The 26,940-nt window shown below is 42.3% G+C and overlaps 2 protein-coding genes across 4 annotated transcripts in view; one reads left to right on the top strand and one right to left on the bottom strand.

Annotated features, from left to right (window-relative positions):
• Positions 1-3,010: 3,010 nt before the first annotated feature.
• On the bottom strand, positions 3,011-25,608 carry Eno4 (enolase 4). The gene is made up of 14 exons (XM_042689125.1): positions 25,404-25,608; positions 21,916-22,044; positions 20,761-20,951; positions 19,438-19,583; positions 17,507-17,676; positions 17,295-17,426; positions 16,011-16,064; positions 14,379-14,435; positions 13,457-13,624; positions 10,683-10,808; positions 8,894-9,089; positions 6,729-6,796; positions 6,094-6,211; positions 3,011-4,206 (listed from the first exon to the last, which is right to left on the bottom strand). The coding sequence occupies exons 1-14, from the start codon at positions 25,566-25,568 to the stop codon at positions 4,073-4,075; spliced, it is 1,854 nt and encodes a 617-aa protein (XP_042545059.1). The 5' UTR covers positions 25,569-25,608; the 3' UTR covers positions 3,011-4,072.
• Hspa12a (heat shock protein family A (Hsp70) member 12A) overlaps positions 25,379-26,940 on the top strand; it is a 137,139-nt gene continuing 135,577 nt past the window's right edge. For 2 of the 3 annotated variants that reach the window (XM_042689120.1, XM_042689123.1), the window contains exon 1: positions 25,500-25,569. In XM_042689120.1, coding sequence (XP_042545054.1) covers positions 25,567-25,569 — 3 coding nt within the window. In that variant the 5' untranslated portion in view covers positions 25,500-25,566. The other variant, XM_042689121.1, reaches the window with a different exon arrangement.

Below are 26,940 nucleotides of genomic sequence, written 5' to 3' on the forward strand. Positions count from 1 at the left end.
TTTAAAAAGGTGCAATTAATTGTTCATGCCTAACACCTGCCAAGGACTTCAGTGGGAATGTTCCAGTGGCCTGAATACAGAATTGAGGTGAAAAGTCCGAAGCTTGAAATTCACAGTAATATCTTGATAAGCCATGTTTTCTGTACTGTGAGTTGTGTTTTCCCATATACTAACCCGGTGTGAGTACCGTATTTTATCACAGTTCTTATGCACAGTGACAAGCACACCTTTTTTTCTGGCTTCACTGCTGTTCTGCATTACCCAGGTTTTTTGTTTTGTTTTGCTTTTTTTTCTTTTTTAAAGAAATTAAGTGGTAGTTAGTCTCTAAAAATACAACGTTTCAGGCTACCACCGCGAATAAATAGAAATGTAATCAGGGATTTTTTTAAAGAAAAAAAAAAACTTATGCAGCTTTTCAAAGTTGATTGTTTCAAAATTGGTGTTTATTTAAAATAAGTGGTAATGCACTTGAATGCACTTTTTTATGACAATGATTCGGTAATGGTAATTTTACTATTAAAGAAAGTGAAAGGTTTAGTTGTGTTAGCATGACTCAGCATGTAGCTGTCAGGTGTTTTGCACCTAAGGGCAAAAGAAAATGATAGTAATAATTACAGTAGTTGTGTTTTATTGTACTTTTTGCACGTGTGCTGAGCATAGATTTGACAAGGTGGGGAGACGTGAATGGACTGAGTGGGTCCATTTCAGTGGGTTCACGCTGCTTGACTATCCCCCATGTTCTTCCAGTGATGGTTTGACGGTTATCTCATGGGGAATTAAAAAATGTAATGTTTTCCAACCATATGTATGCCTAACTGAATAATCCTGCTATGTGATATGCAAGCTCTAAATGGATGGATCCACAGATGAATTCTGTTATGTTGTACATTGAACTCTTCTCATCACAACATATTAAAAAAAAGAAAGAAAAGAAAAAAATAAGCACTAGTAGTTTCCCACTAAGGTCAATTGTGGTTATTGATTATTATTTAATTTAGTTCTCCAAATGGTCCAGGGATTTTCTCTCCCTTCCTCCCCCCCTCCCTTTTTTTTCCCTCACTCCCCCCTTCCTTTCTTTTCTTTTTCTTTTGGCTATGCTGGAAATGGAACAAGAATTCCACCATTGAGTTATAGCCCCAAAACTTAGCCAATCTTGACATGCTTTCTATTGAGTTGGTAATGTTAGTATTTTTAATGATTGATCCATAAAATGGTTCACTTGGAACAGTTTTTTCCCCTTCCTTTCCCCCTCATTCCTCCTTTCCCTCCCTACCTCCATCCATCCTTTCCTTTTTCTGGATTTTATATTCTCTGCCACTTGAGCCACACACACCCTAGTCCACCAGTTTTGTTTTTGTGGTCCTCTCTCACCAGTTTTCTGGTACATGTCTTCCATATATTTAGGAATATAAAAATATGCATACCACTATCCATATTCCATACACACATCAACAGGATGACATGATTATTAAAACATCTGCATTTCCAGCAGAAGTTAACCATTAGATTAGATATGATTGCTGGTCCAGGCATCAGTTCACACCTGGTATTTTGAAAATGTTCTGCCTTCTATACTTTTGGACATATGACTTCAAAACATCTTAGAAATTGTTTTGTTTGTTTTGTTTTCTTATGGTGCTGGGGGTTGAGCCAGGGGCCTGTGCATGCTAGGCAAGTGCTACATCTCTAGTCTTCACAGAGTGTTTTTAGTCACATTGGTTTGAGGGTATTTGGTATACAGTATTTACTCATCTTTTTCGTTGCCTTTTCACCTCAGCTTTGAGGGTTTGCCCCTGCTGACTAGCTGTTAAAAAAGCAGTTGGGCTAGGATAGGCAGACACAGGGAAACTAGTCCTTGTACATTTAAAGTAAGTTTGCAGCTGTGCACAAAAATTGCGTGTGCATTCTGTTTGCACCACTGTGTACAGCTGTAGCTGGGAGAGAGTGTATAGTTCTGTTTTCTCTAAAAGGGCATGTGTTTATTTTTCCTTCTGCCTTGGAAGCATAACATAAGTCTCTCTGCTTCACTTTTCTTAGCATTGACATGCTTTTATAGCCACTGTGAGGCAGAGGGGGAGAGGTCCTTTGTGTTGTTGCTAGTAGAAAAAAAGAAAGTGTCTCTCCTCCCTTCTAGAAGAGTAAGAATTTATTGCTCAGCTTGTTGGGAGTCTGACTGGTGTGTCACCAAGGCCAGAGGCACACAGCCTGGGTTGGCCAGAGGGGAAGGGGTGGATGTTTTGGCTCCCGACTACTCACCAGTAATTCCTCCTTCCTTTACCTTTGTTAACAGTAGAAGGGTAGCTAGAGAGGGAGAAGATAGAGGTAAAAATGATAGTTGATTATCTTTCTGGGTCATGTGGTAGGTGGTGTGGTCAGGCAAGTAATAGTCTTTATCAGAGAGTCTCAAATCCAGGGGCCAGTGCTTTCCTAAAGGCACACTGTCGGTGTGCCTTCGCTTCCATCAGAGAACAGCTTCACTCTGTGTCAGCAAGTTGGGAGTGGATGACCACCCACTGTTGTCACTACCTCAGAAGAGTCATCTGATCATGCCCACAGAATGGGAGTGTGTGATGTTTCCCCACCCCAGGGCCATATGGGATCTGCATATGATTAACGTCTCCCGTTGCTTTTTATCGACATTATATATTTTACATGTTAAATATTTTATGACTATATGAAGAACATAAACAGTGCTCCCTATCTGTTGGTGAGTTTAGGCTTCAAATAAGGTTATGTGAGAAGACTGCTCTAGGTTGGAATTAAAAGTACTGACCTCGTTACAGTAATAAATCCCTTCTTAGGTTAGGATCCCTGCTTAGGTTTCATTAATTTGATTATAACTTACAGCACTTTCAGGGCACACACCTGTGTGTGTACATTTGCAAAGGCTGTGTGAATACCAATCATGTTCATCCTACCTTGAAGATGAATTTTCCATCCAATTTCTCCTGCCTCCCTGTTTGTGGCTAAATGCCAAGAGAGGCAATGACAGCTACAGACTGTGACATAATTCCAATTCCAACCAGTTCTCTGCTCCATTCTCCAAGCATCTCCTACTGGGCCAATCTCAAATTGTAGCTTTGAGAATCAGAAGTTGATCTACTATGAGGCCATAAAGTTCCCTCGTTCATACTCTTCAAAAGGAAGAGGCACTCTGTACTTAATAAAAATTTATAGACCAAGAAGCCTAAATTTAGTCACCCTGCTGTAGGTCAGGATATAGCAATTTATATAACTTTTAAGAGCAGCAAATGGTAACCCTTTGAATAGAAACCCAGTCATCGAAAGCAGTGGACATCATCACATATATAGGCTGTCTCTGAATTTATTTCTGGTATTCCAGTTCTATAACCCCAACAGTGACTTACAAAAGAGGTGACTCAGTCAATATGCACGTTACATCATTTTTAACCTTCCAAATCTTTAAAAAGCGGTTGTGTAACTAACTGATAGCTAATAACCTTAGGAAAATTTGCTAGCCCATGTACTTATTTGTACTTGTCCTTCTAAAAAAGTATCTGAGGAGATTCATATAGGTAAAAAAGTAAAATACAAGAGTAAAATTTAAGAAGGGGAAGTGGCAAAAGAGGGGTCAAGTGTAGGAAAGGGGGCTGAAGCCATTCAGCTCTTCCCAAAAGGGTACCCACCCCTCTCCTAGTTCTACCCAAGGCTGGCTCTGTGTCAGCACAGCGGTGGAAAAGGAACACAGAAGGTGGACACCCACTGGTCACGGAGAACTTCTTGAAGAACGCAGAGATGGTATTTTTAGAGGTGTTCTGATTTGTAATGAACAAGACGTTAAGAGTATGGAATTTGACAACAAAAATGCATCTAAGAAAACTAGATCGTGATCCTGAAAAATGGAGAGTGGAACTAGTGTCTCCATGGAAGTATGATAAAATGTGGGGCAAAAATTATATACATACACCAAACAATGAGATTAAAGAAATGAAAATCACATGAGTTAGTGAAGTTTTCACAACAAAGCCAACATGGAGACATACTTCAGACCTGTGAGCCTAGCACGCAAGGGATGCCTCTGGCCTGGGGCCCAGCCCCACCTCAAAGATGCTCATCGTCTGGCTGGGCCCTCTATAACCTCCGTGGGGAAGATAGGCTCCTGGGGAACCAGCTCACTCAGTGCGGCGGTAGCAGGCTTCTCGGCATCCTCGGTAAAGGGGAAGAAAGTGTGTTCTTCACTAGCACCTGTTTAAAACCAACAACAATGAAGGTTACTGTCTGATCTAGTGTTACCAATTCTGATGTTATTTATCACATGATTTGAAGGACAGAACCAGAAACATCCAAAGGAGTCACACTGCCATTCGGATCCACACCTCTTTAAGATGTCCTGTCTTCAGTTAGGCCTTATTTGTGCACACCCTGTTGTCCTGTCTAGTGTATAGGACATCTAATGCCATGTTTGGGGAAGTCTGAGACACAGTGCCAAAGACTCAGCAGAAAAGGCTAAGAGGAAGACAACAATGTAGAGGAAAGGCTGGTATGGAAAGACAGTCCCAGGCAGACTGATTGTGCCAAGATCCGCTACTCCAAAGTGGGAGTAGAGAGCTTTGTTTTGCCAGTTTAGGGGGCCCCTTAATATTTACTGCCCAGTGCCAGAGAAATTATTACTAAGTCTTTAGTTCCAGGGCTACAAATGGCACCTTGGACTCCCCGCTCCCTCTGCCTCCAGTCACAAGTTTGTTTTGGTGCTCTGAGTAGCTGTGTTCCTTGAGGAGTCTGGATGCAAATGGAGAATGCACTGGAGCTTCCTAAGGCCTCCACAAGTTGGTACAATTAAGGACAATCAAATGGTATGTACAACCATAGAGTCTGACCTATTTGACAAAAAAGCCAGTGTGTCATAAGTAAACAGCATAGTCTTAACATTTTTTTGTGTGCCAGTACTAAGACTTGTATGGAGCTGAACCAATTGAGCCACACCTCTGCTTCCTATTGTTTGTTAGTTAATTGGAGATCAGAGTCTCTCAGACTTTCCTGCCCAGGGTGACTGAACTATGATCCTCAGATCTCAGTATTTATTTATTTTTGGTCATGGGGCTTGAACTCAGGTATGTCTAAATGGAGATAAGAATCTCACAGACTTGGGGCTGGGAAGGTGGCTCAGTGGTAGAGCGCTTGCCTTGCATGCCTGAGGCCCTGGGTTCGATTCCTCAGCACCACATAAGCAAAAAGAAAAAAGCCGGAAGTGGCACTCTTCAGCTGGAGCTGAAGAGCTGAGGGACAGTGCCCAGGCCCAGAGTTCAGGCCCCACTACCGGACCCAAAAAAAAAAAATCTCACAGACTTTCTTGCCTGGGCTGGCTTTGAATTGCAATCCTTGGGTATCTGCCTCCTGAGCAGCTAGGATTACAGGTATGAGCCACCAGTGCCTGGCCCAGACTTTTGATTGCCTTCCTATGTCAAAGAAATGGCTGCCCTGTTAGCTCTTTATTTCCTGTTAAAGATGACTAGTTTAAAATCAAGATTTCTGTCAGTTTCTTTAGATATTTCTCTACATGTTAGCCCTCCTTTGGGTACCAAAATCAGTAATAGAGAAAACAAGAATGTGTAGCTAGAATATTTACCACCAGCCTACACACAAAATGCTGCTATCCACTCAAATTTTACAAACTAAGTGATCAGTTCACTTCTCTTGTGACCTTGGCCTTTTCAGGGTACAACATGAAAATTAGCATGCTGCCCACTAGGCTGAAGTAAAACGAATTGTTTCCAAGAACCATCAGCAAAAACATCTGCTTTCACTTTCAGGGACAGTGCAGAGAACCTTTAAGTGTAATTTGGACCATAACAAAAGGTAGGCTTAGGGATTCCAATCAATTAATTCCACTGAAAAGAATTACACAGCCCATTCAGCAAGAAGAAGGGCAAGAGTGTTAAACATTCAGGTAAACAGATAATCCATTAAGAAAACAATGTCCATTGTGGCAGTGCCACCCTGGCTCTGTCAGCCCTGATTTAGGGTCTTCGGATTCCCCTGCCCTCCTGCTGAGGGACTTCTGTTCCCCCCTCCTCCAGTCTTTGTTCCCTTATTCATGGCTAAGTGAAAACAAAGCAAGAAAGCAGTGCATACCCCAGGTCCCATTCTGGACAAGTTCTTCCTCTATATTCAGAAGACGATTGTACTTAGTCACTCGTTCTCCTCGAGAAGGACCCCCCAACTTGACAAACCGGACACCGAGTCCAACAGCCTGAACAAAGAAAACAACTTCTTTTCTATGGGGGAGTGGTGTTTTGCTAAGCCATGAACAATTCTTTATAAAGAGAAAGAGTAATGTCACAATGTGCTGTTGAGGGTTTTCTCTTAAAACTTGGTTTTCTATCTTGATGTAAGTAAAGTGGCCTGCTCAGGAAGGGCAGACAGATGGCGTGACTGGCTGTCCATGCGGCACTTTACTGGTCCTGTAAGCACGTTGATTTCACGTAAGAACAGCTTGGCCTTTCACCCTTCTTTTTCGGGGAAAGATTGCTAGTGCATACCCTAGTCATTTAAGTGTACTCGTCATTTTCCCTGGACTTCAATTTTGCTTCTTTTTAAAAGTTCAAAGATTAGCTCTTTGCAAAAGGCAGCTGTCTACGAGGAAGCAAGTCTATTTCATAAAAGGTTACATGACTTTCTTCACCAAAGACTGCATTTCTCTGAAATACCAATTCGCGATAAAAGCAGTGTTTTGGCAATTCTGCAATTGACCAGCATTCAGCACTTACCAAATCGACAAGGCTGTCATCAGACGACTCTCCTTCTGTAGTGCCAAGAATGACGATTTGCTTCTTACCTGGAGAAGTGTTTCATGTCAGTTTTGTGTGGCGTAGAAACAATTCTGATAAATATCAGAGCCTTTGGGATCAAAAATAGAAGCTTGCCAGAGTTGGCAATTCTAGCCTAGACACTTACATTCTTATTGCCTGGGTTTTCTTTATCGTCTTCTTTCCAATAGCTAGAGGCCATAAATACTAAATACTGTCTTTCATCAAATTTAAGATACATTGTTAGTAAGATGCAGTATTGTCACTGAAAAATGGGGAAGTGCTTATCAAATGGACACATTTCTAAGACACAGCTATACGACATGATTTGGTTTCCTTGCTGTTCAATGTAGACAACGTGCATCCTTGAGTCAGTGAAATACACTTAAGTTCAAGGACAGCAAATGTAGAGTTGATAGGCTGCCTAAAGGAAGCTGTCTTTCTGAATGTTAGAATAATGTGGGTAGTGAGGGTTTCAAAACCTTATGAAATTTGTCTACAAAGAGCACAACCACAGACCCCCTCTCCCTAGTGACAGTATATGTGTTTTTAGATGAGCTGTGTGAAATGGGTGACAAATGCTTGCTGAGTGGTGGGGCCCAAGAGGACAGGTCCTTCCCAGCCAGCCCTGCCTGGACCTGTCATTCAACCTGTAGCTCCTCCCTGGCCCCTGGCTGCCACTCTGCCTTTGTGTCCTGATGAGGATCTGAGACTCCCCTATGTAGTTCCTAAGTCCCAGTATGCTGTGCACACATGCATTCATGAACTTACTGGAGTCCGCCATCTAGTAGGGGTCGCCAGCTATTAAATAATCACATAAATCATTATGCTTGTCCTATAGAGGAAAAGTAAAAGATGCCACAAGGAAGGTTTAAAATGAGTAGGGGTAGGGGAGGTCAGAGAAGGCATGTACACATCAGCCATTTAAGCCTATAGCTAAATGATGAGTAGATAGCTAAGTAACAAGTACAGGAAAAAACATTCAAAGCCAATGGAACAGTATGTTTAGAACATGAGGTAGTAACGCGTTTGAACTAGAGGAAATGACTTACTTCAGAGTAAATCCAAAGCTAAAGTGCCTATGGGTCCTACACGAAGCTGCTCTCCTCTGGCCTCTCAGGCTTGTCATCCCCAGACTCCCAGTGCTTGGATTCCACGTCTGATTCCCAGCTTCCTTGCTAAGGGCCTGCTCACAGGTGCCTTTCTTGATGATGCTACTCAGCCCTGCCAACCTGCCTGTCAGCTTCCAAGTAGTAGGAAGTGAACCTCCATCTGCCCCAGGTCTTTGTACTGATGGAAAGCTGTTTGCTTCTGATTGGGTCTTCTCGTTGTCATTTTCCTAACTGATCAAGTTCCACATTCTGAGCCTCCCCCCTAGACTTTCCCAAGTCAGTACAAATCAAAAGAGCCCCCTGGTGTCCGAGTAGATTACTAGCTAAGGTTATTTCAATCAAGTACTTGGGTTGAATCTGTGTGTAAGAGCGTCCTCATCTCATTTGTCCACATAGAAGCTCCTTGATTCACAGAGATGAAGCGGTGACAGCACAAAGAGGGATTTTTTAGTACCTGTGCTGCAGGCTTAACACATCTGTCCTTGCTGACCTCCCTGATAGTGCTTGACACCTTGCCTTTGTGAGTATCGAACTTTTTTCCTGATCTGGAACACTGCCTCATGTCAGGAAACATGGCTAAGGCAGCCATCGGGTCCATAGTCTGTGATTCAAAGGTTGGATCCTGTTCTATAGTAAGAGAGGCTGTAACAATCCTTTGGGTTTCTCTGAGGTTTTTTTAGCCTAGGCCAAGTAGCCCAAGCAAAGGAATAAGTGTGCTAGTTCCCTTTCTAGGGAAGCAGGCCTTGTTCAGAGTTAGACAGGTGCTTTCCCATTATGAAGGTGACAGGGAAGTGGCCTTTGTCGTGAAGCTCAGTGAGGGGATGATGTTAGAACTTGGTAAGATGAATCACCTAGCTGCAGTTTCTTTGCCAGAAAAAGAGAATGTGCTGACAAATGGCTCTTGAGATTGTTCTTTCTGAGATTACTTGCTTTCTATGAGCTTTGATGTACTGCATATTTGGGGGATTTTTGTATAAGCAACTCATCCTGAGTCTTTTGGCTGTGTTTACTCACTGTCAGCAAGATTGGTTATTTCTACCATGTCAGACATCGTCGTTTGATTGGTATGTCTCAGGATCAGTCCATGGCATTTGGGGATGCTGGTGATTTGGTTCTCTAGAAGTTTTGAAATGCTTTTGGATGCAGCTCCTGCAATTATATAGCACTTGGAACCAACCGCTGTGTAGATGCTCTCCCACTGCTCAACGTCCTGGGTAAATATTGAAAGGTTTACCTTAATGTATTGAACATGATCAACAAATCAAATAGCACAGAATCAGAGTCACATTTGACTTAGTTACGCCTTAACACTTTTTTTTTTTTTTTGCCAGTCGTGGGGCCTGAACTCTGGGCCTAGGCACTGTCCCTCAGTTCTTCAGCTCAAGGCTAGCGCACCACTTGAGCCACAGCACCACTTCCAGCTTTTTTTTTTTGCTAATGTGGTGCTGAGATCAAACCCTCACACATGCAAGGCTAGCACTCTACCACTGAGCTGCCTTCCCAGCCCCACCTTGACACTCTTTTAACCTGTGCCTGAATTCTCTCTGTACAATACCCATAGGAATTAGCAAGGTTCATGGAAAAGGATCATTAAGTGATTTGAGCTTACAGATACTGTGAATAAAATATTACTGCACTAAATGATGTTCTTCCATGGACTGACCTAGTCTATTCTCGTCCCATAATGCTATTGAAGACTGGCTGGTTAGAAGATGTTTCTGTTATCTCTGATAAGCATAAAACTGGAAACACAAAGAGCCTACAAGTGCTTTTTCCCAACACCCTATTTTTATCAGAGAGACCTCTGTAAAAAGTATAATGCCTATTGAATAAGTTACATGTATCTGTAACTGCATACTTCTATATTAGTGCAATATGTATACATGCATATATCTATATTAGTGCATATTTATATATATGCATGTACATGTACTTATATTTATATATGCATATTATACATATGAAGTCATTTCAGCTACTGGATCAAATTTCAGCCTGTCCCATTACAGCTGACCATGTGGGTGCATCCTACAATTTCAGCTACAATCCGAGCCTGAGGCCTCATCGTGAAGCCAGTCTGGCTCTGAACTCAGCAAGTATCCTCTGAGAGTGCTAGATGTAGCCTATGCCAGGAAAGGGAAGATGGGACTGAAAGGCTCTGGGGCTGCAAATGGAATCCAGTGTTCATACTGTCCTCAAATCAACATAGTTCTCTCAGAGAAGATGCCTGCTCAGCATGCCCCTTCAGTATATGAATGGTTCTCAAGTTCACAAAATCAAGCATTCCCATTTTGGAGTTTAAGTGGGTTGGGAGGAGATACGTATTTTAAATATACACATAATATATATATAGCCTTGTTCCTTTCGTGCATATATAGTAACTAGATTTAGGTTGAAAAGGTATTTGGTCTCACAGAAGTCCTGCTTCCGTGAGCACATGGAAATGATATATGATTAACCTATTGAAGCACCAGCTGGCACAGCAGGGGCAGCTTCCATCAGTCAGGTGGTTTGTAAATACGCAGGTACTCCTGAAGGGCTTGCAGAATGGCTTGTTCATTCCATAGACAGGCACACTCCTAGATAATTGTGTTTCTGCTATTCATTTGCTTAGTAAGTGCCTTTTTCATGAATGCCAAAATAAAGCACCTCAGTCCCCAGCCCAAATTACCACATATTCCCAATGACAGAGATCCAAAAGAATGAGATTTTATTCTATGTTAGAGAATGAACAAGTTGAGCCTGCTTACTTTATAGCATATAAAATATAGGTTATAAAATAGAAAAGGTGGGCCCAGCTTACCTCCTTCCTGAAAGGATCAATTAAGGCAATAATGGAGGGGTACTTGTTGATCAGATCCACATACAGGTCAACCATCTCAGTTAAGTTTTTGTGGGTGCCTACCATCACTTCGTACTTCCCCTTACTCTGACATGTGTGAGGAAAACAGCACAATAAAAGGACAAAGAGTAAATTTTTTTTACCATTTCAGTGGTAAGTATGTGATTTCTTTGTTCGTTTCACAGAAAAGATTGCAAACAGACTCTTTTTAAGCCAGCTTCCCCTGAGAAATCAATGCCTTGCCATCTAAATATCTATAAAATATTAACCTGGAGAAATCAAGTCAGTGTTCCTCTTCCCACAGACCTCAGATGGAGCCTTCTGCACAAAAAGCCAGTAAGTACAGAGTGGGAGGGGAACGTATTTTTATTTAGCTTTATGACCTGGTGCCAGGTCCCCGGCTGCTTAGGTAGGTGGACAATAATATAAATTTATAAAACAACAACAAAATAGCACTGTAAATCTGCCCACTCTGGAACTCACAGTGGACAGATAATTGTCTCCCTTACTGTAAATATTGTAAAACTATGAGAGCAGGGCTCGCCTTTTGAGGACTAACAACCAGTATGAAATGTGTTTATGAGAAGGCATCTTTCAGGTAGTGTGCAACTTCAATAGGAACCATACTTCCAGGAACCATACTGTCCTGAAAGGAGGATTCTAGTGCAAGCCCACTCATTAGAAGTCTGCAGCTCCCATCGTTGCATATAATAAAACAGGTGTACTTTAGCCTTTAAGCAATTCTTCTCAAGTCTGGATTCAGGGGTGGCACCTAGGATATTTAGGTTTTAGGAGGGAGGTAGACCAGCTAAGAGTGGCTGTTTTCTTTGCTAATGCCTTCCTGCTGTTTCAGCTAACAGAGTAGATTTTAGTGGAGTTCACTAGGTTTCTAAGAAGTCCACAACTGGAAGGATTTTGCAGTCGTTTCACATTGAAAGAACCTTAGCTTTTCTAAGGCAAAGCCAATACATTAAATTGAATATAAGCAATAAATACCCATGCTCCTTATCATTAGTAGCAGCATATTCATTGTTCTTGGTATACATTGCTGATGAAAACATGCAGTTAACCAGGTACGAGTAATCCTAGCTACTCAGGCTGAGATCTAAGGATCCAGGTTGAAAGACAGCTCAGGCAAAAAAAAAGTCCATGAGACTCTTATCTCCAATTAACCACCAAAAAGCCAGAAGTGGAGCTAAACAAGAGCACAAGGCTAAGAGTTCAAGCCCAAGTACTAACACCAAAACAAAACAAAACATGCTCTGTGAAGAATAGGAAATTAAAAATTCTTGTATGTGCTTGCTTGCTTCCTTTTCCTTCCTTTCTCTTTTCCTTCCTTCCTTCCTTCCTTCCTACCTTCCTTCCTTCCTTCCTTCCTTCCTTCCTTCCTTTTCTTTCTTTTGTTCTTTCTTTCGCCAGTCCTAGAGCTTAAACTCAGGGCCTGGGGACTGTCCTAGAGCTTCTTTTGCTCAATATAGCACTCTACCACTTCAGCCACTGTGCCACTTCCAGTTTTTTTCTGTTTATGTGATACCAAGGAATAGAACCCAGGGCTTCATGCATGCTAGGCAAGCACTCTACTACCAAGCCACATTCCCAACCCCTGTGCTTTGTTTCTTGAGAAAACTAAACTTCTAACCTAAGATATTATTCAAAATTTCTTTTGTAGATAGGTTACAATTACAGTTAGAGCAGGATCTTATTTTGCTGTGTCTCTCAAATGTGACATAAAATGACCAAGTCACTCTAAGTACACGTCAATATGATGTGCATTTTATAAAATTAAGACTTGACATTTTTGCATTTTAAAATGTGAGAATTGTGTGTGTGTGTGTGTAAGACCAAAAACTTCAATTATATTTCTTAGCACACAGATTTCCCAAATACATTATTAGTAGCCTGGGGGAGCAAGGGCCTGACAGGTGTCAATGAACCTGTTTTCCAACTCTTGAAAATATTTTTTTCTTTCTAAGTAGTGTAATCACTGCATGGTATTTCATCATCAAGATAGGTTCTGTCCTCCCCATCCAGGCTGAGCATAACACTTGGATATATTTAGTTGAGTGAAAATATATTCTTCATAAAGCTTTTAACAACTTGGACATCTTTTTTTTTCTATAAAAAGGGGACTGGCGGACAGGGCTCCCACTTCTTAAACACTTGTTTAAGGCCTGGACCCCTCCCCTTATGGTTTGATCCCTAGGACTACAGAAATTATAACTAATAAATAAATAGAAAGCCAAGCCTAAACTCTAAGTCTCAGCTAGCTTAGAGGGATTCTATCTAGAAAGGACTGTCAATCATTATTATGACTGACCCACTTTACATGCCTGACAAATTCAGCATTTACCAACCAAAGGATTATACTCAACAAACATATCATTTCCCAATAGCTTTCATGAGGGCAATATAAATTATGCAATTAAGCAAACTCCTAAGGAATCTATAATTGAAGGGATTTTTTATACTTTTCAGAAACACTTTTAAAATTTATGAAGTTTCTGTATGCAGAATGTCTACATGTAATTAGGACACTGTGTATTACTAAAAACTTATCTGCTTATACTACCTAATTTGGCTTTCTCCACTAATTTCTATCTAGGTCCCTTACAGAATATGAATAACTAAAATTCTGTACCCCTTGAGGATATAGTCAAATAAGGTCTTCCTTTGAGGTCTAATGTTAAAATTATGTATCTCAGCCAGAGGTGACCCACTTTCAAGTGGAAACTTACATAGTCCATGAGCTCATGTCCAGCGCAGTTGATGGCCAGATGCAGATTCCTTCCCAGTTCTAGTCCCAGGTTCACACAGGCTCCCTGGATTAGAAGCAGGGGTTGTTCTATTGTGTCGTAGTTAATGGTTAAACAGCCAAGGTGGGACATCTTGCCAGTGATCAGTGGCTAAGGATGAAAAAAAAATGATGCGCGTCATCCCAGCCAACTAACGTCCTTGGAGCTTCTGTGATGGTCATGGATTATAACTTGATACAGCTCTCCAAAGATCCAGTTCTTCGGTTCTTGATAAATCCAACTTCTAGATTCCATTCACAGGACTTTGGGCATATGATTTCCCCTAAACTGAGCTAAACTGAGCCATAGCCACCAAGTTGGTGACTGTTGAGTCTGTCCTTGAAGCTGTCCATTGGTCTCTAGCTCAGCCAGTCCTCTTCCTCCAAACCTGCTCTTTCTTGTTTTGTTTTCTTCTAGATGAACGTAATTGTTAAAAATGTAATTTTCCTTCAGGAAAGGTCTGATTTTTTTTTAAAAAAGAAAATGACTGGAGGGGGTAACAATGCTCAATAGGAAGTGTACTCATTACCTTATTCATGTAACTGTAACCCTCTGTATAGTACCTTTACAATAAAAAATTTAAAAAAAAGAAAATGACTTAAGACTAAAAGTATGCATTACTAGGGACGGTTTTTAACAGATTTGGGAACCCAAAGGATCCCAAGGAAAGGCAGCCATATGCCTCTATTTCAAGGTTTGTTGTGATGTGCCCAAACCATGAATTGCTACTATATAAATTGAAGCACTATCAATGAGGCTGAAGGTTTAAAGTTGTATGTATGAATGTGTGTATGTGTGTGTGTGTATGTGTGTGTCTGCTTATTAAACTGAAAAGCAGATGTGGCAAACAAACACATGGACTTACTTGACCTCTTTTGCTTGAATCGTGCCCTTTCTTTGTCTCTGCTTTTGGAGGTGGCAACTGTGAGACAAAAGATCAAGTACATGTCACTCGGATTTCAAACGTGTCTGTGACAGCAAGCAGAGCATCAGGTCCTCTGCTTGCACAGAACCTGGCCAGCCACACTGACTTTCTGTCTCTCTCTCTGTCTCTCTCTGTGTCTCTGTCTCTGTCTCTCTCTCTCTCTCTCTCTCTCACACACACACACACACACACACACACAATCACACTCCACACTCACAAGCACACAAATACCCTCGTATGCATACAGTCACCCTGCACTCATAAATATACACCCTACAATTACATATATGCACTCACAAACACACCTAAATGTCAGCCCACATATACACAAATAGTGACACCTAATACACTCATAGTCACCCCACACATAAACATACACACACCACACTCATGCATGCATACAAAAGTACATGCACACACACATATAAGTTACTCCAGTACACAAAGACCTACACACAAATACACACATACTCATCCACCTCTACTCACCTCCATACTCATATCAGCTCTGCTGTCATACATGCACACCCTCACATTAATGCACACGCACTCACCTATGTACCACCTCACATACACACAGATATCCCACACAATCACATCCATGTACACACACAGATATCCCCACACTCACATGCATACAGACACTGCCACACTGACATGAATGCACATACTTTATAGACACTGACATACATACAGACACCCCATACTCACAGCCTGCACACTCCACACACATGCACATCACAGGCACACACGTGTACACCTCCACACACACATAGGGATGATTCCAGACATACTCTTTAAGATCCCAAACTTTCAACTTCAGGAACACATTCCTTTGAGTTCACTCTTCATTTGTGCCCACTGTCACACACAGGGGTTGTACAGCTAATGGTTCATGTGCCTCTGTTCATATACACAAGCATGCACATGCCATGTTTGGAACTTGATGCAGATCCTCTCTTTGCAGAGGATAAGCCTGACAGAATACTCCCTACCACTGTGGGGTTTGGTTCTATATGCCCAGCATACTGTTTCCAATATTCTCAGGGGACAAGCTGGTGGGTTTAACTTTTAGTCACTGAATCCTTTGTCAATCCTAAAGGATGGTCTTATCACAGAGCCAGTAGCCACAGAAACCAGGATGAGAGTGCTCAGTACCCTTAGAAAGCAGATCCACAGACAGTGAAGGATGTATATATATGTACATTCACATGGGAAATCCAAAGCCAATAAAGCCATTTTTCCATAGTGGTAACAAGATTGATCTAATTCCAAAATGAGCTACAAGTTGGGTCCTAGTAGCACTGGGCACTGGTGGCTCACACTTGTAATCCTAGTGACTAAGGAGACTGAGATCTGAAGTTCAAAGCCATCTGGGCAGGAAAGTGTGTAAGACTCTTATTTCCAATTAACCACCAGAAAACCAGAGTGGCGCTGTGGCTCAATTGGTAGAGCACTTGCCTTGAGCTGAAGAGTTCAGGGTCAGTGCCCAAGCCCAGAGTTCAAGCCCCATGACTGACAAAAAAGAAGGGGGGGGGGGTAAGTAGCTAGATGCTATGCACTTTCACATACCGTTTCCATTGCTTTGCTAATTTGTTTCTGAATTTCCAAAAGCATCTCCACGCCCTGTAAGTAGAATAACCATCATCTTCTACAATTGTACCGGTGAACATATACTCCGTATGGTTATTCCTAATGCAGAATATTCACATTCCTATATAATGGCCCTCAGGGAGTAGGTGGTGTGGTCAAATAGCTGACTTAGTTTCCTCAATGTTCCTCCTGGTTCTAATGGTTGGCCCAGGTAACTTCATTTTCTTCATGGTTTCTTGACCAGCCTGGAAGCTTTCTCTAGTACATGTCACTGGTCATCAAGATAGCCTGGATTTGAGTGGCCAAATCAGTATGAATACTCTATAACTTAAAAATCAGAATGCATGTTCTAATACGTATAAGATCTACATATGAAGACAGATAAAGAATGACATGCCAAGTGCTCTGGCACTAAATATCACAGCAGATATTAACTAAGGGAAAGATTCAGGGAATAGGATCTAAATATCATTTGACAGATGGTGAGTCAGATAGAAATTCTGGTCTTCTATAATTAAGAAATGTAAGGTAATAATAATTTTATTTATAAAAGAAGTTCTTTATCATAGAGAAAACTTCCAGAGATTAGTTGTTTTTTGTTTTTTTTACCTTACTTCCACTAACTTAGAAAAATAGCATTCATTACTACCGGAGGTCAGAGGGAACATCCTGTATGTTTTCTGAAAGTAGCTATTATAGAAAATAAATGATTAGTTCTTCCCCACAATTAATTGGTACCACTGTAAGTCCATATTGACTCTCGCAGGCCTCTGAAGAGTGATGGAGACAACACTAATAATATACTCCCAAGAAGTGAAGGTAGGCTTAGGATTCATGCAGTCTACAAATACAGACTAAACCAGTGTCTCCACTTGCCAGGCAATCTGCTAGGCCTGGAGTTCCTACAGAATGGCTGCAGAATGCCAGCTTCTACTTGCTACTGCCAGTGAATAAAGTTCATAAACGAGTAAATAAAGATATCTTGACTGCCCTTGGTAGCAACCTTCCCACACTATCGAGGCCTTCAGAATTGTTCGCTTCTGGCTTCTGAGGCGCCAGTGTGAGCCACTGCTGAAAGGGACCAGACCTCAAAGGAGGTCTTAGCTTTCTTTCATTACCCCTGATTTCCTAATGTTTTCTCATTCTCTATTTAATTTCCTCTCCCTTGCTAGTATAGAGGAGCCATATTTAAAAATCATCGATGATGTAGGTTTTGTTTGTTATTTTCAAAGAAAAATAAGTATGCAAGGTAATGTAAAGTACCTGTTTGGTTGATAATCCAGGATGGGGTATACAAATCACTTCTTTCATTAAATTCAACTTCCCAGGTGATGACTTCCCACAGCTGACCAGCGATCCCATCAGTAAAGGCATAGTTAATGTTGCTGGCTGTTCCTGAAATTGGGAAAGGAAAATGAGAAACAGTTCATTTGCCTGGAGACACTCCTTGCAGTGGAATCTTCACCATTACTAACCTGATTGTGCTTTAGTAATGCCATGTTTAAATACAGAGGAATATTGTCCAGTGTGGCACTGGTTTTGGCAATAGCTAGTGACACAGCCCCAATGGCCATACTGCCACAGAATATGGCTTCAGGGGGTTCGGCAGGCAGGATAGGTTTCTCATTAAGAGTGTCCTTTCGTCCTGGAGGGGGAAAAACACAGAAAAAGATTCCTTCCTACGATGTCTGCCTATAGTAAGACAAGACTGAACTTGTAGACATTAAACTGAGAGATGGAAAGGCCAGGTAAAAGGGAAGATGACTGAGAAGAAGCTATTCTTCAGCTCAACCACCACGTTTTCTGCTGGTTTCACTTACTGGTGCTCAAATCATCCTGAGCCAAAATTTTGCCTGAGAAATTCCAGCCATTCAATATTAACTCAACAACTGTATGACGTAGATGTTATCCAAGTCACATATAGTAAACTGGGGATTATGGTGATTAAGACATTTGCGTGATATGTAAAGTGCATAAAGAAAGGATTTATATCGTCTTGCCATTCCGTATCCTTTATTCCTGTGTCTTGTCATAGCTATCTTTATACCCTGTTTTTGGTCAGGCATCTTTTCATGTATATACTTATCCCCCTCATCAACCCTAAATGACTGCTTTGATGATGTTTATCATCGTTAGACGTGCCACAGACCCACCTTTCATCGTAACACGTTCTCAGCCACCCTGTCTGATCAGATTATATTCTGTCATAAATCTTTAGTTCTTTTGTCCAGTTCCCACAGCTCAAATCCTCTATTGAGATAAGATGGGTATGCATCAAGCACATAGAAGGCTTAGCAAATTACCATTCCATTCTATGTCTTTCCTTTTAGCAGCCAAAAACAACTGCCAAATGAGCATCTACTTATGGTCTAATGACTTAGTCTCCAGAGAGGAGACTAGTAGAATTCTTTTGTCTTGTTTGATTCTCTGTCCCTCTCTGGATCTCAGCAGCCAGAATCAATACAAGAAGAGATCTTGTTTTCATATTCTCCTTCTGATTTGGTGCTTTCTTATAAAATGGGATGCACATTTATTGGGTGTTCCTGTATGCCTAGCATCATGCTAGCCACTGTAATGATAACAAATTGAATGAGGAGATGCTCTAGTTTGACAGACAGAAAAATAATTACTAGGAGCAACTCTGAGGCAAACATACCATACATACCTAGCGATCTTTTGGAAGGCATGGGCAAAGGACAAGTTAAAGTGATAACTTCAATTATTTTCTTTAAAACAGTAAAGATTTCTCAGGCAAACATTAATTTGCATTTGACCTAGGAAGGGCCAGATGTCCATGAAAAAGTAAAAAGGAGTAAAATCTTTTACTAATCTCTAAAAAATGGCATTTTTTGTTGTTGTTTTGCTAGTACTGGGGTTTGATCCCAAAGCCTCACACTAGCTTGCTCTGCTGGTGCTCAGGCATTTGAGCCATGCCTCCAGCCAAACTTTTTGCTAGTTATATTTGTGGAGTCTCACGAATATTTTTGTCTAGACTGGCTTTAGATGGAGTCTCACAAATATTTTTGTCTAGACTGGCTTTAGATGGAGTCTCATAAATATTTTTGCCTAGACTGGCTTCAGACCTTAATCTTTTAGATCTCAGCCTCCTGAACAGCTAGTGTTACAGGTATGAGCCACCAATGCCAGGCTTGGAATACATTTTTGATTACCTAATGGAAATTTCCAGCGGAGGAAGGGTGAAGGGTCTATTCAATAAATGCTCATCTCTGAGTAATCATTTTGTTTTACAAGTAAAAATGGAGGTAGGAAAAACCCTGCCCACCCAGCACAGCAGCTTCAAGCAAAGACCTAGCATGAATGTTGGATGGCACCCAGCTGGGAACCAGCCAGTCCAAGCTTTAGTCTCCCTTCCTCACCTGGATCCACAGGCTGGTAAGCTACTGACCTGACTTGGGCCCTTTCTTTTTGGGAGGAGGTGGAGGGGGTGGGGGTGGTGTTACAGGTGGAGGAACAGGTGCTGTAGACTCTTCCATGGTTTTCTCCAACTCTTTCTGCTCCTTATCTTCTTGTACTTTATTTGCAAAGAATGTCCTTAATAGAAAGAAAATATGGCTTTATAATGGGATATTTATAAATATCTCTCTGTTTTAGAGCTGATCCCCAAATGTTTTCATGATATGCTTTTTAGCTACATAAAAACAAACTCTCTTTAATTTCCAAGGTCAAACTTAATATGATATTATTAAAACTATGTTCAAGGACTGAAACTCGTTTTGGCTTGGCAGCAAATATTTAAGGATTTTAAAAAATGATTTGAGTTCTTTCTGTGCTTTTAGAATAAATTTGAAGACATAATTTGATTAAATACTGGGATTTTCTTTTGTACGATATTCAAAAGACAGATCTATCAAAAATAAGAATACAGGGTTAAATACAGCATTTTGTGGAAAATGTCTTTTTGTCTTCATGTTGGGAGAATCATAAGGTAAGTATTTTTTTTGTATATATATATATATATGCCATTCCTGGATCTTTTACTTAGGGGTGCTATCCCTGAGGTTTTTTGCTCAAGGCTAATGCTCTACCACTTGTGCCAAAGCTCCATTTCCAGGTTTGTTTGGGTTTATTTTTACTGGTAAATTGGAGATAATTGTCTCACAGATTCCTGCCCAGGCTGGCTTTGAACCATGATCTTCAGACTTCAGCCTCCTGAGAGGCTGCGATTGCAGGCATAATCCCCCCCAACTTAAGGTAAATAGTTCTTTTTGTTGTTGTTGTCTGTTTTTTTAGTTTTGAGAAATCTTATTTAGGCACAGTGACATAAAATTCCAGGCAAAATTTTTTCAAAAGAATTTTTTTTAATTTTAGAAGCAAACCCCACTAATGCAAAGCGTGGAAGACTTGAATGTGACTTGAAGGTAAGACACACCTTGACTCCACAGAAGGTCATGAAGAGCTCAAAGGTGGCGTAAGAGCAAGTGAGGACATCTGGTTTTGGACTTTGATGCCTTTCCAGACAAACTTTTTTTGCTGAATGGTAGGGAAGCTTCATGCATGACAAAGATCAGAAGGTGCTATGGGACCTCATGCAGAGTTTAGTGGCAAGATTTGGGGGGAGAAAATGGCACTTGGTGTAAAAACAGCTGCTTTGCCACATACTTCCCAAATGGACTTCCCATCTCTATAGATTGTACAGAGATATCGAACTGCTAGGTGAATGGAAAGACAACAGACAACTGATGCCTCTCTTTCAAAGTCAAAGCTGTACCTGAGTACTTGGTCCACCTCAGCCTGCCTAGTGGCTATCCGGCCCTGCAGCTCCTCCGTGATGGCCTCGTTGATCCACTGCACTGCTGTGTTCACCGCCATGTCCCTCTCTGCCTCTTCTGCTTCCACCAGCTCTGATGAAGCATTCTCCAGAACTTCAAAGTCAGTGGAGATCTCCACAGAACAGATGTGCTGAAAACAAGACAGATGTGCCCCACATCTTCCCTAAGTCTCACAGAAACAGGAAATGGAATTGACATGTGGGGGGGGAGACCAAGAATATATCACTTTTTTGATATTTTTTAAAAAAATATTTTAAGTAGTTGTTCAAAGGAGTTGTTATTTAATAAAGGAGTTTATAAATATAATATCACTTGTTCAATGTCACCCCTTTCAACATTTTCATCCATCCCTCCCCCTTTTACTCTTCTTAATTTTGTAGGATATATATATATATATATATATATATATATATATATGATTCTTGACTGCTTTCTCCCCTTGAGATATTTTCATAGCTATTCTAACACTGTGAAAACCTACTTCTGGAAACCTTTACCATTATTACCTTGATAAAGTACTCACATTAAAGCCCAACACTGAATTTCATTTCTCTCACTACCTCTTGGATAAATAGTGACAAGGTTATGGACAGATTTAACTGTGATTACTCTCTACTCAGCTGCTGTAGCAAAATGATTTCTAACATTTATATCACTGTTAAGGTGAAATGTTAAAATTCCTTAAATGAGTTATTTTATTCAAATCAACCTAAATCTATGTGAACATATAACACTATAAAACTGTAAACCCATGTGAATTTATAGGATTCATCACCTTGTATAGTCAGAGTCTTAAAACTATTTTTGCCTAATTTTCCTTTTCTTGGATCTTGGATCCTCTTCAGATTAGCATGTCATGTCTGTATCAAAATTATACTGATAATAAAAATATAAAATTCATAGTTGATTGTATGATTCATGCTTATGTGACTATGAATAATCAGTATGTTTATATATGTGTGTTTATTCATTTATATATATATATATACATTTTTTCACAAACACTGACCTTCAAAACATAAATTTCTAGTTTAGACCAGAGTTGTTAGTAAATGCAGGGCAGGAAGTAGAGGAAGACTTAAACTGCCTCGTACCTTAGAAAAATTTTGAATGATGCAGAATATTTCCACTTGCAGTGTGGGAAGCCCCAGTCCATCCAGGATGCTTTTTCCCACAACTCTGCATATAGTGGGAGGCTTTGCAAGCTTGGAAAAGTAGTTTGCCTTCAACACACACACACAAGGAAACAAAAATCAGAACATCGCTTTGAGTTCATCTTCAAAAGACGATTCACATTTCCTGTAGTTTACTAGGCCTCTCCATGAGTATCCTTCCTAGTTTGGTGCTATCAGAGCATCCCTGTGACTGCAAAGCCCTACTGGGCTTTTGCTGGCTGTGTCTCTGGCATATTGGAGCAATGTGTTGTCTTTGAACTCTTAGCAGAAACTCAATTCTTAATTTATGGCCCTGTGTCACTCTTTAGCAAAACTTTCTAGAGTAACTCGGCCTCCTAATGGATCCCAAGAGAAAGAGTCCATGGTAAGGATGTTAGCCTCTAGAACTCTGCTGTGTATTCAAGTGTAAGAATCCAAAAAGGGAATCGTTTTTATTCTCCCAGCAAGTCATACGGGCTTTTAGCCATATGACTTTAGTGACTGAATCTCACTTATAGACTTGTGTAGTCAAATAGGCTTGTTGAAATCTTAGTAATAGTTTCTCGAGGTGGGAAGCCCACTCCAAGAGCAGAAGGGAAATGGTTAGAGGTGGCGTTCTCTGCAGAGGAGCATAAACCAGAGATGATGGGAGGAGAAAAAGTTAAGGAACAATCTCCTCGCCCTCTTTGTCACCATGCGGTAGACCAGGTTTCTGGTCCAGTTAAGATCCAGAGACTTTAGCCAAGACAATGTGTTTGTCTAACACCCAGAGCAATGAGCCAGCTCAGGAGTGGCTCCAGCAGAAGGAAATCAAAGCCAATTTTCAGGCCATCATTCAATTTAAAGATGGATGGTTTGCGGTGACAGAGTAGATGTTTACAAGAATTTAGAAAATTGGAAAAGGAAAAAAAATGGTATTTATATTACAGTATGTGTTTGCAACGGGCTCAGTTCAACAAAGCACCAGCAATGTGCCATATACTATTAAGACGAGAAGGGACTAACATTTTTTCAAGTGTTTTCACTGAATCACATACTACCATATTTGCCATAATATAGGAGTCTTATGTAAACCAATGTATGTCAGTGTCCTTGCACATTCTGTATGCCTATCATCACATTCTCAATGCAGTTGAGGTAGATGGTGTTAAACTGAGTTGTAGAGAAAGAAATGGTCCTAGCTCATATCACCAGTGTTTGAATGATCTACTGCTTGTAACAGTATACTCTAGAACTCAGAATCATGAAGAAACCATTTATTTGTTTGTGGTTTGGCAATGTGAATGGAACTTAACTGGAACATTCTTTTCCTAGTTGTGTCTGGGGATTCCTATGCAGATGTATCACCTAAAGGAAGGCTTGATGGGGCCAGAATATCCAGTGGTGTCAATCACAGGTCCAATGCCTGGCCAGACATGTCTTTCTCACTGAATATGCTAGCTGCTGGACATCTGCCATGGCCTGTTTTTTCATTGGTTCTCTTTTCAGCAAGGTATTTGGGCTTTCTCTAGCATGAAGCCTAGCTTCCATATGCTAACACTTATCACGCTCTTTTGGATTATATCTTTGCGATCAAGGCAGGTCCAGAGTCCATGTGGGAAGGACTTTCATAAAAGCTTTCACTGTAATGTTATATCCAGTGGGGATTGGCCAATGTAACACTTTTCTTAGTCCAAACTCCTTTCAGCCATGACTTTTATGATGAAAGAACACAGTCTTATTGTTGCCTCTAGGGGTTGCTTTCTATCTCTGCATTTATCTGATGTTTGAGAAATACAGAAGAAATACCAAATTGAAGACTAGTGGAGGTAGATACTGCAGATAGAGGGAATGAGATGAACAAACAGAAGGGAATGGGCAACTCCAGGCTTCAGAGGGCAGTAGGTAGTCTAACATAGGGGAGTGGAAGGGAAGTGGTGGAAGATAATTCTTCTACTGGAAGTAGGACCCAAGCACTTTGCCACATAAATGAAGGTGTGTGATTGTACTCTGCCAGGGGAAGACACTGGTTTCTAAGGAAGAGAGTTATCCTCAGGCTTGGGTTATTGTGGACATTGCTCAGGCAGCACTGCAGGATGGATGGCATAGACGAGGGAGAAACAAGGTGAAATAGGGATAAACTGGAACAGTGATTGGGCAAATGAAAAAGAGGTTGCCCCTTTTTGTCAGTGCAATTTTGGAACATCCCTCAAAGCTCTCCTCACTATTCCCACCTGCAAGGATCTTCTCCATCCCTGAAGTCCTTGGATAGGTATACAGTGACACAGTGACTACTCTGGCCATTTAACACACAATGATCACACATCAGTGAAGTTTCGTCCCTAACCATGGTACACGCTCCATAGTACAGAGATGCACAAACCAGTGTGTTCCAGCTGCCTAACTGACTAGGAAATGCATTACGCTACCTATGGAACAAAATTCCAAATTTATCATCTTAGCTTGTATACTAAGGACCTGTGAGACAGGGCTGTCTTTGTAAACCCAGGAGTAAGTGGCTTCGGTATTTCCAAGAGTCAGTGGGATCAATTCAAGTATTCACTCATTCATGCTATAAATCGTTTTTGAGAGTTCCTATATACCACATACTCAGCTAGGTACTAGAGATACAAACCTGGCTTTTTGATCTATCATTCACTGTGTCCCTTGAGGAAAATCATTTAAATATCTGAGCTGCAGATTCTTTATTTGGAAAAGGGGACTCATATTTTACTTTGAAATGGCCCCAAGGACAGAGATAACAAGTCACAAGGGGCTTAACAGAACCCCATGATCTCCCTTAAAATGCCCCCAAATTTAATGCACAGGCTTCCTGTCTCAGCAGTTCACCAGCTGGCTGATGGAGGATGACTCAAAGGACTTAGGATAAACAAAAACAAAAACAAAAAACCCTAGGACTACCCAAGGACACTTAGTCTAGGGCCACGTGGGCAAGGCTTCTGGGCGAATTCTGGAGTTAAAGGAGCTGGCCAGGTGGGGTCGATCACCCAGACCAGAGGACGTCCCAACTAGAGCTCGGAGGGAAACTTGGAAGCAATGGAAGTCAGCTGGTTGAGGCTCTAGAGGTGGGCTGGGGCTAAACAGTAGCAGAGGCCAGAGCAAGTACCCATCGCGCAGAGGGAAGCGGGCCGCTGACAGGTAAGCTGAGCTGGGCGTCAGATCTGGGTTGCAGAGGCCCACAGGGAAGAGGTAGCGGTTCCTTGGGTAGCGAGGAAGGCTGCCATGCTCTGCGCTGTATCCTGGCGGCACACTTCCCGCGGGCGGCCGGCTTCCCACCTCTTTCCCGAAGGAGGACGCATCAAGGCCCCGCGCGGCGCGCGTGCGCGAGTCTGAGGCGCAGGCGCAGTGAACTGTCGCAGCCCCCAGCGGGCGGAGGGGGGGGGGGGAGGGAGCGGGAGGGCGGAGGGCGCTCGTCCCTGGGTCCCTACCAGGTGCCCGTAGACGTCGGCAGGCTGGAGGTAGAAGGTGGAGTTGAGCAGCTCTTCCAGCCTGCGCGGAACGTCGTTCTCCCGGTAGTACTCGATCGCCTGCTGCTTCAGCTTCTGCAGCTCCCTAGTGATCCCACAGCTGCGGCCGCCGCCTTCTTCCCCCATGGTAGGAGATTTCAGTCTACCGCCGACTTTAGTTTGCGGACCCGCGAGCGTCCTCCCGTCACTAGGCAACACACGAGATCCCACTCCCAGATCTCGCGAGGCTTTCAGCCCCTAGGTCGCCTGGACTTCTCTTTCCCGGGAGCAGAACCCGTCTCGGGCGCACTCCTCCCTCCCCTTTCCCGAGGGCTGGGCTCCCGCACTCCGGACTCTCGAGCTCTCCTGGCCGGGATTTTCACCTCTGACCCCTCCTCTCCCCATGACCCCCTCCCCCCGATGGAGACCCGATCTCGCGAAGCGCGTTTTGCGGGATCGGGGATGCGCGAGCCCCGGTGGCGCGCGCGCTCCGGGCGACCTTCCCCGGAGGTGTGCGGTTAGGGCAGTGACCTGCGCGCGGGCCCGCCGGGCCGGGGGAGCCGCAAAGACCCCCGGGGTCTGATCCCGAGAGGTTCCAGCAATCCATTCGTCCGGCGGATGATGCGCCGAGACACGCAGAGAGCTGGCCGGACGCACTGTGGTGTCCCGGGGAGAAACACACGCACCCTTCCCTGGGAGATCAATTAGGAGCGATGAAATCAATGCCAGGACAAGCCAGTGTGGGCCAAATAAACTGAGGGGCGGGGAAGGGCAGTCCTAAGGGATGGGTATGGTTGGACAGGTCTAGGAGCCGAAAGGAAGAAGGCAGGAATTGGGGAGGTGAGGGGTGGTGGAGGAAAGCCCTAGGTGATGTCCGACCCCCTCGCCAGAAGGCTGCATGGCTTCATTGCACCTGCCAGTTGTCGTGGGCAGCTGCACAACTTCTTAGTGCGTGCCTTGTGCCCTGGATAGTTGCACTGCCACAGGCGTGGGCCGATGTTTTGCCCTTGCCTGTTTAGGTACGCGACGTAAGTAGATCACTTAAAAGCTCGGTGCCATTCTTGCTCATCTGGAAGACATAATCTGACCCACTCCGCCTGCTTCGCCAGTCGCTTAGAATAAAGAAAGCTAGTAAGAAAGCACTTAGAAACAAAATGTTTTCTGCATTATGTACCATGTGGCTATAGATGAATAAAAATATATGGTTCTGTACGTCCTCCCTCAGAATGCCCTTTATGTTTCCTCCGAATCTCTTACGAAACATCTCTCTTGCTAGGCTGTGAGTCATCCTCACCAACCTGCCTTCTCCTCCTTGCTGGATGGAAATCCCTGGATGGTTGGAGCTGAGGATGAGTCATCTTCCTGGCCACTGCAGAGCCTGGCGCTCTGCTGATTGAGTATTCAGAGAACTTCTTTTTGTTGTTGTTTACAAAATAAAACCATTCTAATGCCCATATTTCCACACAATTTTTGTACCTTGCCTCATTTACTTGCATAGAAGGCATCCATGTTCCTAGAT

The sequence above is a fragment of the Dipodomys spectabilis genome, unplaced genomic scaffold, assembly GCF_019054845.1.
Source record: "Dipodomys spectabilis isolate Male_0828 unplaced genomic scaffold, ASM1905484v1 ptg000125l, whole genome shotgun sequence".
Lineage (NCBI taxonomy): Eukaryota > Metazoa > Chordata > Mammalia > Rodentia > Heteromyidae > Dipodomys > Dipodomys spectabilis.

Coding starts and splice junctions, on each gene's coding strand:
- Eno4 (XM_042689125.1), bottom strand. CDS start 25,568: ATGGGGGAAGAAGGCGGCGGCCGCAGCTGTGGGATCACTAGGGAGCTG. Junction 10,809..13,456: donor GACATGAGCTCATGGACTAT/GTAAGTTTCCAC, acceptor CACACATGTCAG/AGTAAGGGGAAGTACGAAGT. Junction 4,207..6,093: donor TGTCCAGAATGGGACCTGGG/GTATGCACTGCT, acceptor GGTTTTAAACAG/GTGCTAGTGAAGAACACACT.